A 13,834-nucleotide genomic window follows, 5' to 3' on the forward strand; every position below is an offset into this window, starting at 1 on the left:
GGAAGGAAGGGAGAAGGAGAAGAAGGAAGGCGAAAAGGGAATTGCAGTTGACGGAAGGGAGGAATTTGAGGGTTCTTGGGTAAATCTGTGAGCGAATAAGGAGGAGGTAGTGGTCCTGGGGAAGCAAATTGATAACAGTAACAGGGAGAGGTCAAGACAAAAGAGTGAGAGGTGAGCACAGCTTTCCTTAAAGAAGCTGAAATTCAGAGGAAAGTTGAATGACAATTGCAAAGCCATTGCAGAAGGTATGGTGGGGAATGGGCTGGGAGAGGACTTGGTTGAATCAAGATCTGCTAAAACCCATACCTTTTGGTAAGTATTGCTTCTGTGTGGGAAATATTTCAATGAGAATTACTCTTAAGCTCTCATTCTTGGATGTCCCTTGGATTGAGGTTTCTGGGGCGATCCTCTGGAGAATGAATATCAGCAGCTACAGCAAAATTATGTATTAAGTGCTTGCCTTATCTCCTCAGTTCTCACAACAACCCTGTGAGGTACATATTACTATCTTTCTCATCTTATGAGTGAAGCAGGGTAGACCTAGACTGGCTAAGTAGCACTCCCAATTCTCGGATTCCTCCTGAGTGGGCCACTTACTCTAGCCAACACAGTACAGTCTAGAACCAGTCAGGTCCCCGGGGGACATCACACCTGCCATCAGAAATCCTGAAACACTGCCAATTGAAATCTGTTTCCTTGAGTGACTCAGTATCCTCTGCCATTTGCTCAAGCCCTTGAAGTTCAACCCAAACCACACTACCATCTTGGGAATCTGATGGGTTATAGTGTTGCCTCCTGAAAATGGGCATTTGGCTTAATATTAAAATAGGTTAAAATATATAAACATAAAAGAGGGTAAAAATAGAGTAAGGATGAGGGGCAGAGGAGAGAAAAAGAATGCCTTCAAGTTAGGAAGGGTAATACTACTTAAAATTCACAGAGAATATATCTCAGTCTTCTAGACAACATCTATATGTTCAGCCTGAGTCAACATGGTGAGCTGGAAGAGGAAGACATGACTAATAAGAACATGTGTTGTGTTTATTGGAAAACAATTAACTCGTGGGGATTGTAGAATAGAGGTTATCCGGTGATAGAGGGTGTCCTAATTCGAGGGAATCTTGGGGTTGGATTCTCTTGCCTCTGTGAGAGAGTCTTTTCTTTCGTGCCCGCTGATTGGGGCGCTCAGTGGCCTCCTCCGGGTGTTGTCTCCCGAGAAGTGAGGAGAGGATTTGCTCCCTCAGCCAGTGGAAGACCCACCTCAGGTTCACACAGGAGATGGCCTGTGTGCTGGCATGAGCACCCTCCTTCTCTGGCTTCTCTGGCTGACCCGATGAGACTGAGGAGGTGTCTAGAGTGCTTGTCCTTTGGCTGTGAGTTGCCTGGTTTGTCATCTGCCAAGACAATGAATGAGTTAAAGACATATAATCTGGACAACAGTGGGGCCGATATGTACCCATTCATGGAATTGAAATCCTTCTATCAAAAATAATCCAACTGTAAAGGCAAAGTTTTTTGTTTTTTGTTTTTGTTTTTGTTTTTAACATTTATTCATTTTTGAGAGACAGCCCTCACAGGGGAGGGGCAGAGAGAGAGGGAGACACAGAATCTGAAGCAGCCTCTGAGGCTTAGCAGGCTCTGAGCTGTCAGCAGGAGCCCAACTCAGGGCTTGAACCCAGGAATTATGAGATCATGACCTGAACCAAAGTCAGATGCTTAACTGACTGAGCCACCCAGGCCCCCCCATGTAAATGCAAAGTTTAAATCCTCATTAATAATTAAACACACACATATATTTTGGGTGGTCATCTTTGTTAGTTTTTTTTTTTTTTTTTTTTTAACTTTCCTACCCTCTTTTGTCCTTCAGTGCTCCTCGGTATTTCCCCTTCAGCTCCACCCTGACCCCTTTCCTTGCTGTTAGCCTTCTCCCTCCCTCTCCTGGCCTGTCAGACACCAAGGGGGTGTGGCCCTGCTTCAAAGCAGGTAGTAGTAATACTCCATGTGTTCCAAACTGGTACCCCCAACCCCAACCAGGTCTGTTCCCTTCTTGCCTATGGGGCATCTCTGTGCTCACCTCAGTAAGTTCGCGTTCCTGAAGTCTTAGAGGAATCTGTGGAAACTGCATGGTACCTCTGTGTTGGCAGGGGTTGGGCAAGTCTTGGCAAGTATCATGTTCTTGACGACTGACCTGAGCTCTATCTGGAGGGGAGCTGCTGAACAATTGGAAATCTTCCTCCTGAGCAGATTCAGGGAATGCAGAGCCATCATCATCATCTTTCTGATTTTCCAGAAGTTTCTCAAGCTTTTGCACAAGACCGTCCAGTTTGCTGAGAGTCAGTTGTGTGTTCTCTTCAGGGTACTTGTCTACCCACCAATTGACTCCATTTATGTCCCAATTAACTATGGAATCTGAATTGTTAGAACCCACATCAATGTCCCAGGCCAGGGTGATGCTTAGTTTGCAAAACTGCTTTGGGTCGTCCTGAATTTGGTCTTGTCTCCTCAGGAGTCTGCCTGTACTTTCAGTTCTCCATGTCCCTTGGATAGGAGGGACAAAGATTGAAGGACCCTTGGAAGACACGTCTTCACGGGAGATGGTTTTCTCGTAGGAGGTGTCTTCACAGGGGAAATAGCCCACAGAGAGGCTCAGGTTTGATTCAGAGCTGCAGTCTGTAGAGTCAGTTCCATCATTGCTAGAGGATGAGTGTGCCATGGAGTTCAAGGGCTCAAATCTCAGGTGTCACCTCAGGAATCTTCTAAAGAAAGGAAAAAAAAAATAGGTGGGATTAGGGGAGAAGAAGAGGGAAGTTCTGATGGTTGAGCAATAGCATTATTCATTCCTTTTTCTACTTGTGACTATCCCATTCTGGTAGAGGTTCATCCTTTTTTTTTTGTCTGATTTAATGAAGGGCAAAAAAGGCCGCCCCGTCCCTTAAAAAATTTCTTTCTTTGTATAACAACACTTTTTACTAAGCCTTTCCACCTGATACCGCTCATCTTCTGTCTTGCTACAATTGAAAGAACTTGAATTATAAAAGAAAAAATGATCATTGTATAAAATTTGAAAAACACAGAAAAGCATAAAGGTGAAATTAAATATGCTTGTGATCCTACTGTCTACAGATATTGATAACCATCACTGAAAACATTTTGGTGGACTTCCTTTTCTTTATCTGTACATGTATGTGTACATGTGTATTTGTACATATGCATACACACATACACATATCTAAATGGATGCCACATCAGCTGTTGAAAGTGAGATTATGTTTTATAGCATACCCTAGAGTAAACATATATATGGCTATTCTGTCATTTTTAACCACTTTCTTATTGATCATTAGGTGATTGTTGTTTTAATAAATAGATCTTCAGTAAACCCTTTTGTCAATAAATCTTTGTGTCTCTCTGTCTATATATCTGTGTGGATTTATTGGACCAAAGATCACACACATATTAAAGCTTCCTGATAGTTGATATCAAATTGCTTTCCAGAAAGGTTATAGCCATTGAGATGCCCATCCTCCCACCATCTGTTGGCACTTTTTAGCCCAGTTTTTTTTGTGATGCCCCTGGTAGGTAAGTGGGGGTGGAAGAATGACGTGGTTGCACACACGTGCGCGCATACACACACACACACACACATACACACGCTCTGTCATGCCCTCCTCTGGTGGCTGCCCACATGGAAAAGGCGCTGCCAATTCCTGAGCCATAAACTGGGGATGTTAAAAATCCTCAGATCCCAACTGTCAGAGGCTACAGGTCCAACTGCCAAAAGTCTGTGTTCTGAGACTGTTGGTTACTATGGCAACACAAGAACCTAAGTTATAGTCAGAAATGTGGAAAGAGAAAAAAAAAGGGATAGAAATCCACAAGGGCTGTCTTTGCTTCCAAACTATTCTGTGCTCATACCATCCTAAGCTGAAGAGGATCCCTCCTGAGGACAGAAGGACAAAAGTGATGGCGGTTCCTTCCTTCTTGCCATGTGTGTGTGTAAGATGGTTCCTGTCTTAAGGGAGTTGAGAGCCTATTTGGTGAGACGGACATAAACCACCTGTTATAGGACAGAATGGTAAATGTAGCAACAGGACTTAAAAATAATGTGGGAGAATAAAAGGAGGTGCCTCATGCAGCCAGGGTGAGATTGGGTAGGGGTATTCAGGAAAGGACTCCAGGAGGAGATTACTTCTGATCTGAGCATTTATGGGGGAGTAGAAGTTAGTGGGGTTAAAAGGGGTAGGGGTCCAGCGAGAGGGCCTTCCAGAGAGAGGGGACAGCTTGAGCAATGACACCTGGCTGACAAACAGCCGACTGTGTGGGGAGATCAAGTATGATGAGGTAAAGGGGAGTCAGTGAGATCATGGAAGGCCTTCCACCCCTGTTAGGGAACTGGGATTTTTTTTTTCCTGTAAGGCTGTACTTAGGATGGTGGTATTCAATTATCAGGCATTCTTCCAGGTAATTCAAAATATATTGAAATACTTGGCATGATTAAAACAAAACTTCCAGTAGACTTGGCAGGGTAGATGTTATTGGTTGGCTTTCATGAGAATGGGATCAGTAGGTTTGTACTGGGTTGAATGAATGAGCAGAAAGGAAGTGAGAACAGTGAGTACAGACTATATTTTAGAAATGTCTGAGGGGCACCTGGGTCAGTCAGTTAAGCATCTCAGGGTTTGTGAGTTTGAGCCCTGCTTTGGGCTCTGTGCTGACAGCTCAGGGCCTGGACCCTGCTTCAGATTCTGTGTCTCCCTCTCTCTCTGCCCCTCCCCTGCTCATACGATCTCTTTCTCTCTCTCTCTCAAAAATAAACATTAAAAAAAAATTTTTTTTTTTAAGTCTGAGAAAGTAGAAAGGAGGAAGCAGAGTCAGGTTAGTTTCTGCCCCCACTTCCCAAATAAAAAAGGGATAAGGAATAAATACAGGGGGAGACTTTTAAAATAAAAGAGATTGGCTGCTACTTTTGGAGAGAGTAAAGATGGGATTCATGGCTTGGGCACAGGGGTAGGTTGTTACACCCTCATTGTTATCCCATGAGATTACAAGGAGGAAAGTGAAAGTACATATAGAGAAATTTGTAGGAATGCAATGCTGAGGACCTCCATTTTCTTCTTTGAGTTTCCCAGCTAGGTGTTTGCCTTATTGTAAGATTAAGTCTATATTTTTTAATGCCCGTCTGTTAGCTGGATCTTTGTCCAGTTCTGTTAACTGCCTCCAGTAACATGGGTATCCTGGTCCTTCTGGAATTGGAAGCAGCATCCTTTCTGTTGACCAAGCCCTCTCATCTCCCAGGCTGCTCTTCCCTTAACCACTATTGTGAACTCTTCCCTTTCCAATGGCATCATGAAGTTGTTTGAGAATTGATCAGATCATAGCTCCACAGTGATCGAGTCTGGTCACTTTGCCCTCACTGCTATATAGTGTTCTCAGTGTGGGTAATTCATAGTTAGAAGTAGTAAATCTTTCATTGTTACCAAATGTGCAATTTGGAGGACAGACGTGCATCATGTAGGATTAAAGGCTCTTGGTTGCATGGACTAAACCAAAAAAAATTTTCTATGAGCAAAATCATCTTGGCAAATGAGTTATAGCAACCCCAGTCTGATCTAAACTAGGAGGCCATACGATACTGCTTTCAGGTCCATTCAGTGATTTTCAGGAAGGGAATAGGGTACCTACTCAGAGTTTCCTAGAGGTAAAGCACATGTGTACTTTGAACAAGTATATTCTTTTTTTTTTTTTTCCAAGTTTGTTTATTTTTGAAAGAGAGCACAAGTGTGGGAGGGGCAGAGAAAGAGGGAGACACAGAATGTGAAGCAGGCGCCAGGCTCTGAGTTGAGCCCGATGCAGGGCTCGAACCCACGAGCTGTGAGATCATGATGTGAACCGAAGTCGGACACTTAACTGACTGAGCCACCCAAGCACCACTGAACAAGTATGTTCTTTTTTTTTTTTTTTTTTTTTTTAATGTTTGTTTATTTTTGAGAGAGAGGGAGAGAGAAACAGCGCGTGAGTGGGGGAAAGGGCAAGGAGAGGGAGACACACAGAATCCGAGCAGGCTCCAGGCTCTGAGCTGTCAGTACAAAGCCCAGTGCAGGGCTCAAACCCTTGAACTGTGAGATCATGACCTGAGCCAAAGTCAGACGCTCAATGGACTCAGCCACCCAGGCGCCCCTGAACAAGTATATTCTTAAATTAACACTGATTAGATTTGCTTTTGGTCCATTTTTTAAAAAATTTCAAGTTTTAAATAGCATTTTAAAAAACCATAAGGTTTTTATACTTGTCAAAAAAAGAGTCATGGATTTAAACACACGTGCACGCACAGGAAAAAAGCCAAGAAACACAGGTCGACTTAAAAGAACCTCAACTCATTGGAATCTATCAGTTGCTTAGGATCTTTTCCAAATATTTTTCTGTCTTTGTTTCCATTTAACAAGATTACATTTAAAGCTTGCTGTGACTCAAGTTTTTCACTGTTGTACTGACTTAAATTTTAGGTTCTGTTAAAAAGGATTGTTTTAGGCAACTTTGTTTCAGGAGTTGGAGTTGGGGAGAAACTGTATATTCTTACCCAACAGCTGGCAAATGGCCGCAATTCTGATGAGTGGTTGAGGACCTAGATTAAACCCTGGGGAGTGGGGTGGAATCAGAACCTGCAGACTCTCTAGCATTTAATGAGTTTCTACTACATGGTAGGTCCTGTTCTAAGCACTTTACAAGTATTTAACTCTCACAGCAGCCCAATCAGTTAAGTGCCATTATTTGCTCCATTTTACAGATGAAGGAACCAAGGCATCAGCAATTACATAACTTGCTACACGTTCCAAGATCGTAAACCCTAGAACCCTAATTTAAACGTACACAGTCTGGCTCTAAAGCCAATACTCTTACCCTCTACATATTCTTGTCTCTTAAGGGGATGACCGCCTCTCTCCTCCCTGGAAGATTCTTAGGAGAGTTGATCCAGCCCCAAAGCAAACCCATGTCTTGTTTCTTTGAAAGAAACTATTCTGAGTGGGGCAGTGTGTTCTAAAAGATATGCAAGAGGTGTGTGTGGTACGTGGGACTGGCCCCAAACAATGGCATCCACATTTGGGGTGGGCTAGAAGATTTAAATTAAGTATTCACTTCCTCTTTGGCATAATGAGACCTGGATCCCTGTGCTCTAGCTTTTTATAAAAACTTGTGATTGCCTCTCGGAGCACTGGGAACCTAGGAAAGAATTTGTGAGGAGCTTTCTTTACGTGAAGTTGGAGTGAAGGTAAGGGAATAGCTGAACATGGTACCATTACCCATGGAAATGGAACACTTTGAAATGTATATAAACATTTAGGTGGAAAAAAGTATTTCCCTGCCTAAACCACCAAAATTTAGAGTGATCCTGAAGGTAAAAGAGTTTCAAATGCGGGAAGCCTCAGAGAAAACTTGAAAATTTATTTGTACCATTTTTCTCTCTTGATACACACACACATACACACACACACACACACGTACGTATGTACATATGTACCGTTGACACTTGAACAATACAGGAGTTAGGTTGCCAACACCCCCCCCTCCCGTTCCCTGAACACAGTTGGAAATCTCAGTATAACTTTAAAAAACAATTTTTTTAATGTTTATTTATTATTGAGAGAGCATGAGCATGGGAAGGGCAAAGAGAGGAGGAGACACAGAATCTGAAGCAGGTTCCAGGCTCTGAGCTGTCAGCACAGAGCCCGACGCGGGGCTCGAACTCACAAACTGCGAGATCATAACCTGAGCCAAAGTTGGACGCTTAACCGACTGAGCCACCCAGGTACCCCTCAGTATAACTTTTGATTCCTCAAAGCTCAAATACTAACAGCCATAATAGATATTGTATTGTATTGAAAAAAAAAAAAAAAAAACCATGTGTAAGTAGACCTGTGAGGTTCAAACCCATGTTGTTCAAGGGTCAACCACGTGTGCATATACATATATATGTATTTCATTTTAATATACAACTCAGTGAAAGTCTCTGAAACTCACCTTCTCTCTTGCGCCAGAAAAAAGGGCAGTCACTGTTAATAGCTTGATATATATAATTCTTCCAGATATATTTTTTAAAGCATGATACATAGAAGAAGCAATGGCATATCATAACATGTTTAGGATGTTATGATGGGCAGTGTAGTCAATTCTAAATGATAACCTAGCTTTCACCTCTAGTAAGAGATCAGGAGATATTGGTTCTCATTTAACTTGTGTTAATTTCTTTAAGGCCTTAATTTGACTTGCTGGTCTTGCTTCTGTTGAATCACAGTTAATCTAGGTAGTGTAAGCTGGCTAATCGTTGCCTTTTCTCCTAAGTAAAATCATCCATGATAAAACCCCCTGAGATTTTTAAAAATGATAGTATGTCATGAATTTACAATGCTTTAGGCCTGAAGCTAGTGATAATGGTAACTTTAAAAATTGGAGCACTTCCTGAAATCCATTTGGCTTGATAGGATTTGGAACCTAGATATACACAGTAGGAGGTTTCTAATTTAGAAGTTAAGCTACTATTAGGGTTAATTTTGTGTGTTGTCTTGACTGAACCACAGTAGGGTATGCTGATATTTGATTAAGTATTTTTCTGGGTGTGTTTGTGAAGGAACACAGGAACCAGGCTGGAACGCTGGCAGAAAAACCAAGCGGCACTCAGAGATCTTGGTGGATCGGAGATTTATTTAACACCGGCGGGCTTAGAGGAGACCGTTTCTCCAAATATCTGAGCCCTGAGCACAAGTATGGGGGACAATTTATAGTCTGTTACTTCCGCATTCTGCATTAGTAGTAATTTTGTGTACACAGCAAGCAGGGTGGGAAGAAGAACCTGGAAGAGGGGTCTCTAAGCTAGAAACTAGAGTTTATATTAGTCCCGTAGGCCATTTTATGGTGCATAACTTCACTTATTTTCCCAACATTTCTAGAGGAGATTAATATTTGGCAAATTACCCTCTCCAGTGTGGGTAGCCATCAACCAGTCTTTTGTTTATCTACCTATCTACCTATCTGCATACCTATTTACAGTTTATTTATTTTGAGAGAGAGTGCACACATACACACACACATAGGGCGAGGGGCAGAGAGAAAAAGACAATCTCAAGCAGGCCCTGTGCTGTCAGCATAGAGCCTGACGTGGGGCTCGAACCCACATACCATAAGATCATGACCTGAGCTGAAATCAGGAGTCAGAATACTTAACCGACTGAGCCACCCAGGCACCCCAGCAAATCTTTTAAAGGCCTGAAGAGAACAAAAAACTAAGTAAGGGAGAATTTGCTCTCTCTGCCTGTCTTTGAACTGGAACTTTGGTCTTACCCTGCCTTTGGACTCAGACTGGAACTTATACTGTCATCTTCCCTGGTTCTCAGGCCTCTGACCTTGGACTGGAACTAAACCACTGGCTCTCTGGCTTTCAGATGGCACATCTTGGAACTTCTCAGTCTCCATAAATGCATGAGCCAGTTCCTTATAATAAATCTGTGTGTGTGTATGTGTTCGTGTACACACATATACACACACACATATTTATTAGTGGTCCTGTTTCTCTGGAGAAACTAATATAGCTGCATATTTTTTATCTTTTGAAATTATGAAATATTTTAACAATATGAAAAGTTATCACAGGCTAATATAATACACAGGGACACAGCATCGCATCACTTCTGTGATAGTCTTGCCCATAATGCATGGTCTCAGCCTACTAATGAGACAGTATCAGACAAACCCCAATTGTGAGACATTCATCAAAATAGCTGACAAGTGTGAAGGCCATAAAAGACCAGGAAAGACTGAAAAACTGTCAAAGACTACAGAACACTAAGGAGAAATAACTACTAGTGCACACTGCTGTTGTAGAATAGGAAAAGGACATCAATGGAAAAAGTAAAGTGATTTCAATATCTTCTTTAGTTTAGTTAAATAGTATTGTATTATATCAAGGTTAATCTCCTGGTCTGATCATTGTGCTGGTTGAACAAGATGTTGATATTAGAGGGAGTGGGTTGGGGTAATGTATGGATACTGTGTTTGCAACATCTCTGTAAGCCTATTATATGGTCAAAATAAAAAGTTTTGAAAGAATATGTAAAAGTCTAGTAAATCATGTAAGAAACACCTATATACTTATCAGTTCAGTCAAGTCTTAACATTTTGCCATATTTGGGTTTTTTTTTGAAGAGAAATAAAACATTCTAGATAAAACTTAAACCCCTTTCTAGTTCTCCCTTCTACCCCATTTCTCCCCTGATCACTTTCTTGAATTTGATGTTTATTTACCTTATGCATGTTTTAATACCATCTTTTTACATATTTAATATGTTTTATTTTTGGAGACAAAAACCAAGGTAAATTTGAATTTACTTAATACCACAGAAGTGTACACTAAAAAATGGGTGAGATGGTAAATTTTATGTTATGTGTATTTTACCACACACACACACACACACACACACACACACACACACAAGTTGGGAGGCGGAAGAAAAAAACCCAGTGTAAGTAGATTACAAGAGTTGTTCTTTAGAAAACAGGAAGTCTTGGGGTGCCTGGTGGCTCAGTCGGTTAAGCGGCCGACCTCAGCTCAGGTCACGATCTCGCGGTCCGTGAGTTCGAGTCCCGCGTCGGGCTCTGGGCTGATGGCTCAGAGCCTGGAGCCTGTTTCCGATTCTGTGTCTCCCTCTCTCTCTGCCCCTCCCCCGTTCATGCTCTGTCTCTCTCTGTCTCAAAAATAAATAAAACGTTAAAAAAAAAAAAGAAAAGAAAACAGGAAGTCTCCTTATTCCCATAGCTTGTTTTATAGGAATTCTTGTCACAGGGGCATCCTTCTTCCAAACCAAATTCTTAGGTGAAGTATTTAGTGTTTATTTTTGGGGATGGGGAGAGGACAGGTACATACAGTTTCCTATGCTCTACTTGTATGTTTATTCACAAACAGACAAAACCTTACCAACGCTCATGCACCTTACTAAAGGAGAATGGTGTTTCTGTGTAAAGCCAAGTTAAATGTTCTCAAGCCTCTGTAGATGCCGCACACTCTGCTGGGTGCTTTCACATGCTCGGTCACTGAATTTTCATGACTGTTTTCTGAGTTGTGTAGTTTTGTCCCCATCTTAACTTTTTGTGCAGTTCAGACCACCCAGATCTGCCTTCAGAGTCCAGAGGCCCTCTAGAGCTAGGCTGCTGGGAACTTAGCCTCAGCTGATTATATATTGTGGGTTGATATGCCTAGTGGACAGTGGCAGTAGATGAGCGCTATAGGTCTTCCACCTATAAGCATTTAAAAAATGTTTTACTTAATGTTTATTTTTGACAGCGAGAGAGTGGGGGAGGGGCAGAGAGAGGGAGACACAGAACTCAAGCAGGCTCCAGGCTCCAAGCTGTCAGCACAGAGCCCGATGCAAGATTCAGACTCCCAAACTGTGAGATCATGACCTGAGCGAAGTCAGAGCTTAACCAGCTGAGCCACCCAGGCACCCCCATATAAAGCATTTTTAATACACAGGCACACAAACATCACACAGCCTTCTTTTGTAAGCTCCAGAACTGTGCCATCCAAAAGAGTAGCTACTAGCCACATGTGGCAATTAAAATTGAATTAGTAGTTTGGTTCTTCAGTCATACTAGCCAAATTTCAAGTGCCTAGTGACTGCCCATAACTAGTGGCTAGCTTATCACCGGACAAACTAAACATTCCCGTCATCGCAGAGAAATTCTGTGAGACAGAGCTGCTCTAGAAGGTCCCTATGCTGTGGCTTTTTGTGCATTTGGGTAGCACTCTAAACAAAAAGTTTCACTAGAGGCAGATGGGACAATATTCTAGCATCAGGATTTGGCTTTCTTGTCAGGATCAGGTGACCGTATTTCTTCCAAAACGTCTAGAAACAGGACTAGTGAGAGTCTTCAGCGAAGGGCACCATTTTAAAAAGGTGTAGACAACTGGGTTGGATAGATTCTCATTCCCACTTAAGTGTAAACAGAATATATCTGTACAATCTTACAGCCCATCATGAATACTGTTTGATCTATGAAAAATCATTTGTGGCAGCCATTATATTAAACAACGACCCTCTGGTGGAGCAGATAATTGACTTGATTTTCTGTTTACGTGAGCTTTTGATTAGTCATTTGAGAGCTAACTGCCCCAGAGTATAGGTAAAAAAAAAAAAAAAAAAAAAAAAAAAGTAATCCCCTTTGTATCACAACTGCCTGTGTTGAAGTATTTTGAAAAACGTCAGGCACTGTAACAGCCTGTGTATAGACTGTGTCATTCAGTCCTCATAACAGCCCTTCCTGTAGATACTGCTGATGTTAACCTTATTTTGGACTGGTTTTAATTCCCCAAGGGCCTATGGCCAGACTGTTGCATGATGGAGATGGTTGCTTCTTTATCTCTTAAGTGAGAACTAAATGCAAATTATCCAGTTGCCAAACATATAGGCAGATAGCTTTTCTTGTCTTATTTCCTAATGTCAAGGCTTATGCCTACTTGAGGCCGAGATTGGCAATGCCTCACGCAACACCAAATATGGGGAAACTATAGTCCTCTCCTAGCTGTTAAAATACTTGCTGTACTGTTCAAAAAATTTTTTTGTTTTTTTAATTTAACAGTTGTGTGCCTACCAATTGAGTGCCTGTCAAATTCCAGGCCACTTCTAGCAATAGCAAGTCCATTTTTAACTTGGCTCTGCTTCCTCTACAAAATAGAGATAATGATGCTTTTCTTGCAGAGTTTTGGTATTTATTAGAGATTATATATGTGGAATGTGTATGGCAAATGGTTTATTTTCATTCCAGAATTAAAGAAAACTGAAGCTTGTTCCTCTTTCGTTGGTACTGCCCCCCTCTGGAGAAAATGTTTTTATTTTATTATAAGGTTTCAAACATAGACTCGTGTCCAACTGTTTGTGTATCAAAACCATGTGCACTTAATAATTATACTTGTATTTGGTTATCTGACCACTTCCTGCCCCTGCGCTGGAGCTTCCACAAGAGACAGGCAAATCTATGTGGTTCTCAGGTAGTATCTATGTGCACTAGCTTGGTGCCTGTTCTGTGAGCCCCTCCAGGATGCGGCAGTCATAAGGAACCACCAGAGTTATCATCCTTTCTCAGTGTCTCACTTGGGAACCATACTGGAGACTTTTCCATTTCTAGTACGTTCTCCAGTTGGGGTGGAAATGCTTGGAAGAGCTCTTTTTGGGACTAAGCGGAGATCAGGTGAAATGAATGCCATCCATGCTGTATATTTAGATGGCATGGATACAAACTGTTTGAGGCCACCGGTTCTTCCTTTGCTATGATTCTCACTTGGGTCCTTTTGGTGGAGAGAATTTTCCACAAGAAATCTTTGGGGTGGAGGATTGGGGGGCGGGAATGTAGACTCCTGAGGTGCTTTTAGTTATCTCAGAGGAAACAAGAAATCCCAGAGCCTAGTTGGCATTTTACTACCTTAACTTAAAAACTCTAGCAGTAAAATGCTCAAAATGCAAAGCTTTTGTTTTAGTTCTCTAGGGCATTGCAAAGGAAGGAGGTGGAGGTGTGAATGAGGTATAGAAATCTCAGGAGATGTGTTCAAGGTTGGTTATCCGTAAGGAACCCAAGAGTCCAGAGGTGGAAAGATTAGCATGCAGGTCCCAAACTAACCCAATGAGAGAAAATATGGACAGGAGGTGGCCAATACTATTCTCAGATTCTGGAAGATCAGAAAGATGGTATGCAGTATCTGGAGAAGGAATAAAGAGTAAATGTGAATAGAAGCCGAAAATCTGAATACCTGTTATAGGTGAGCCTAGGATGGGGGCTAGGGAGAGATGCGGGT

The 13,834-nt window shown here is 41.9% G+C and overlaps 2 protein-coding genes across 15 annotated transcripts in view; one reads left to right on the forward strand and one right to left on the reverse strand.

Moving 5' to 3' along the window:
- The window catches only part of PPFIBP1 (PPFIA binding protein 1), a 175,851-nt gene that overhangs the window by 71,757 nt on the left and 90,260 nt on the right, over positions 1–13,834 (forward strand). For 3 of the 11 annotated variants that reach the window (XM_047864969.1, XM_047864971.1, XM_047864980.1), the window contains exon 1: positions 3,852–3,988. The exons of 4 other annotated variants lie outside the window; for them this stretch is intronic. In XM_047864969.1, the coding sequence (XP_047720925.1) occupies positions 3,964–3,988 (25 nt within the window). In that variant the 5' untranslated portion in view covers positions 3,852–3,963. Of the gene's footprint in view, positions 1–3,850; positions 3,989–4,013; positions 4,076–13,834 lie in introns of those variants that run through there. 4 more of the 11 variants (XM_047864972.1, XM_047864973.1, XM_047864970.1 and 1 more) reach the window with 3 other exon arrangements.
- CB4H12orf71 (chromosome B4 C12orf71 homolog) lies at positions 1,056–3,763 on the reverse strand. 4 transcript variants are annotated; one of them, XM_047864986.1, is made up of 3 exons: positions 3,686–3,763; positions 2,075–2,756; positions 1,056–1,394 (listed from the first exon to the last, which is right to left on the reverse strand). In XM_047864986.1, the coding sequence occupies exons 2-3, from the start codon at positions 2,711–2,713 to the stop codon at positions 1,056–1,058; spliced, it is 978 nt and encodes a 325-aa protein (XP_047720942.1). In that variant the 5' UTR covers positions 2,714–2,756; positions 3,686–3,763. The 4 variants fall into 4 exon arrangements, with proteins under 4 accessions (XP_047720942.1, XP_047720940.1, XP_047720939.1 ...); XM_047864984.1 differs by having other exon boundaries at positions 3,653–3,756; XM_047864983.1 differs by having other exon boundaries at positions 3,649–3,756.

The sequence above is a fragment of the Prionailurus viverrinus genome, chromosome B4, assembly GCF_022837055.1.
Source record: "Prionailurus viverrinus isolate Anna chromosome B4, UM_Priviv_1.0, whole genome shotgun sequence".
In the NCBI taxonomy this organism is placed as follows: Eukaryota; Metazoa; Chordata; class Mammalia; order Carnivora; family Felidae; genus Prionailurus; species Prionailurus viverrinus.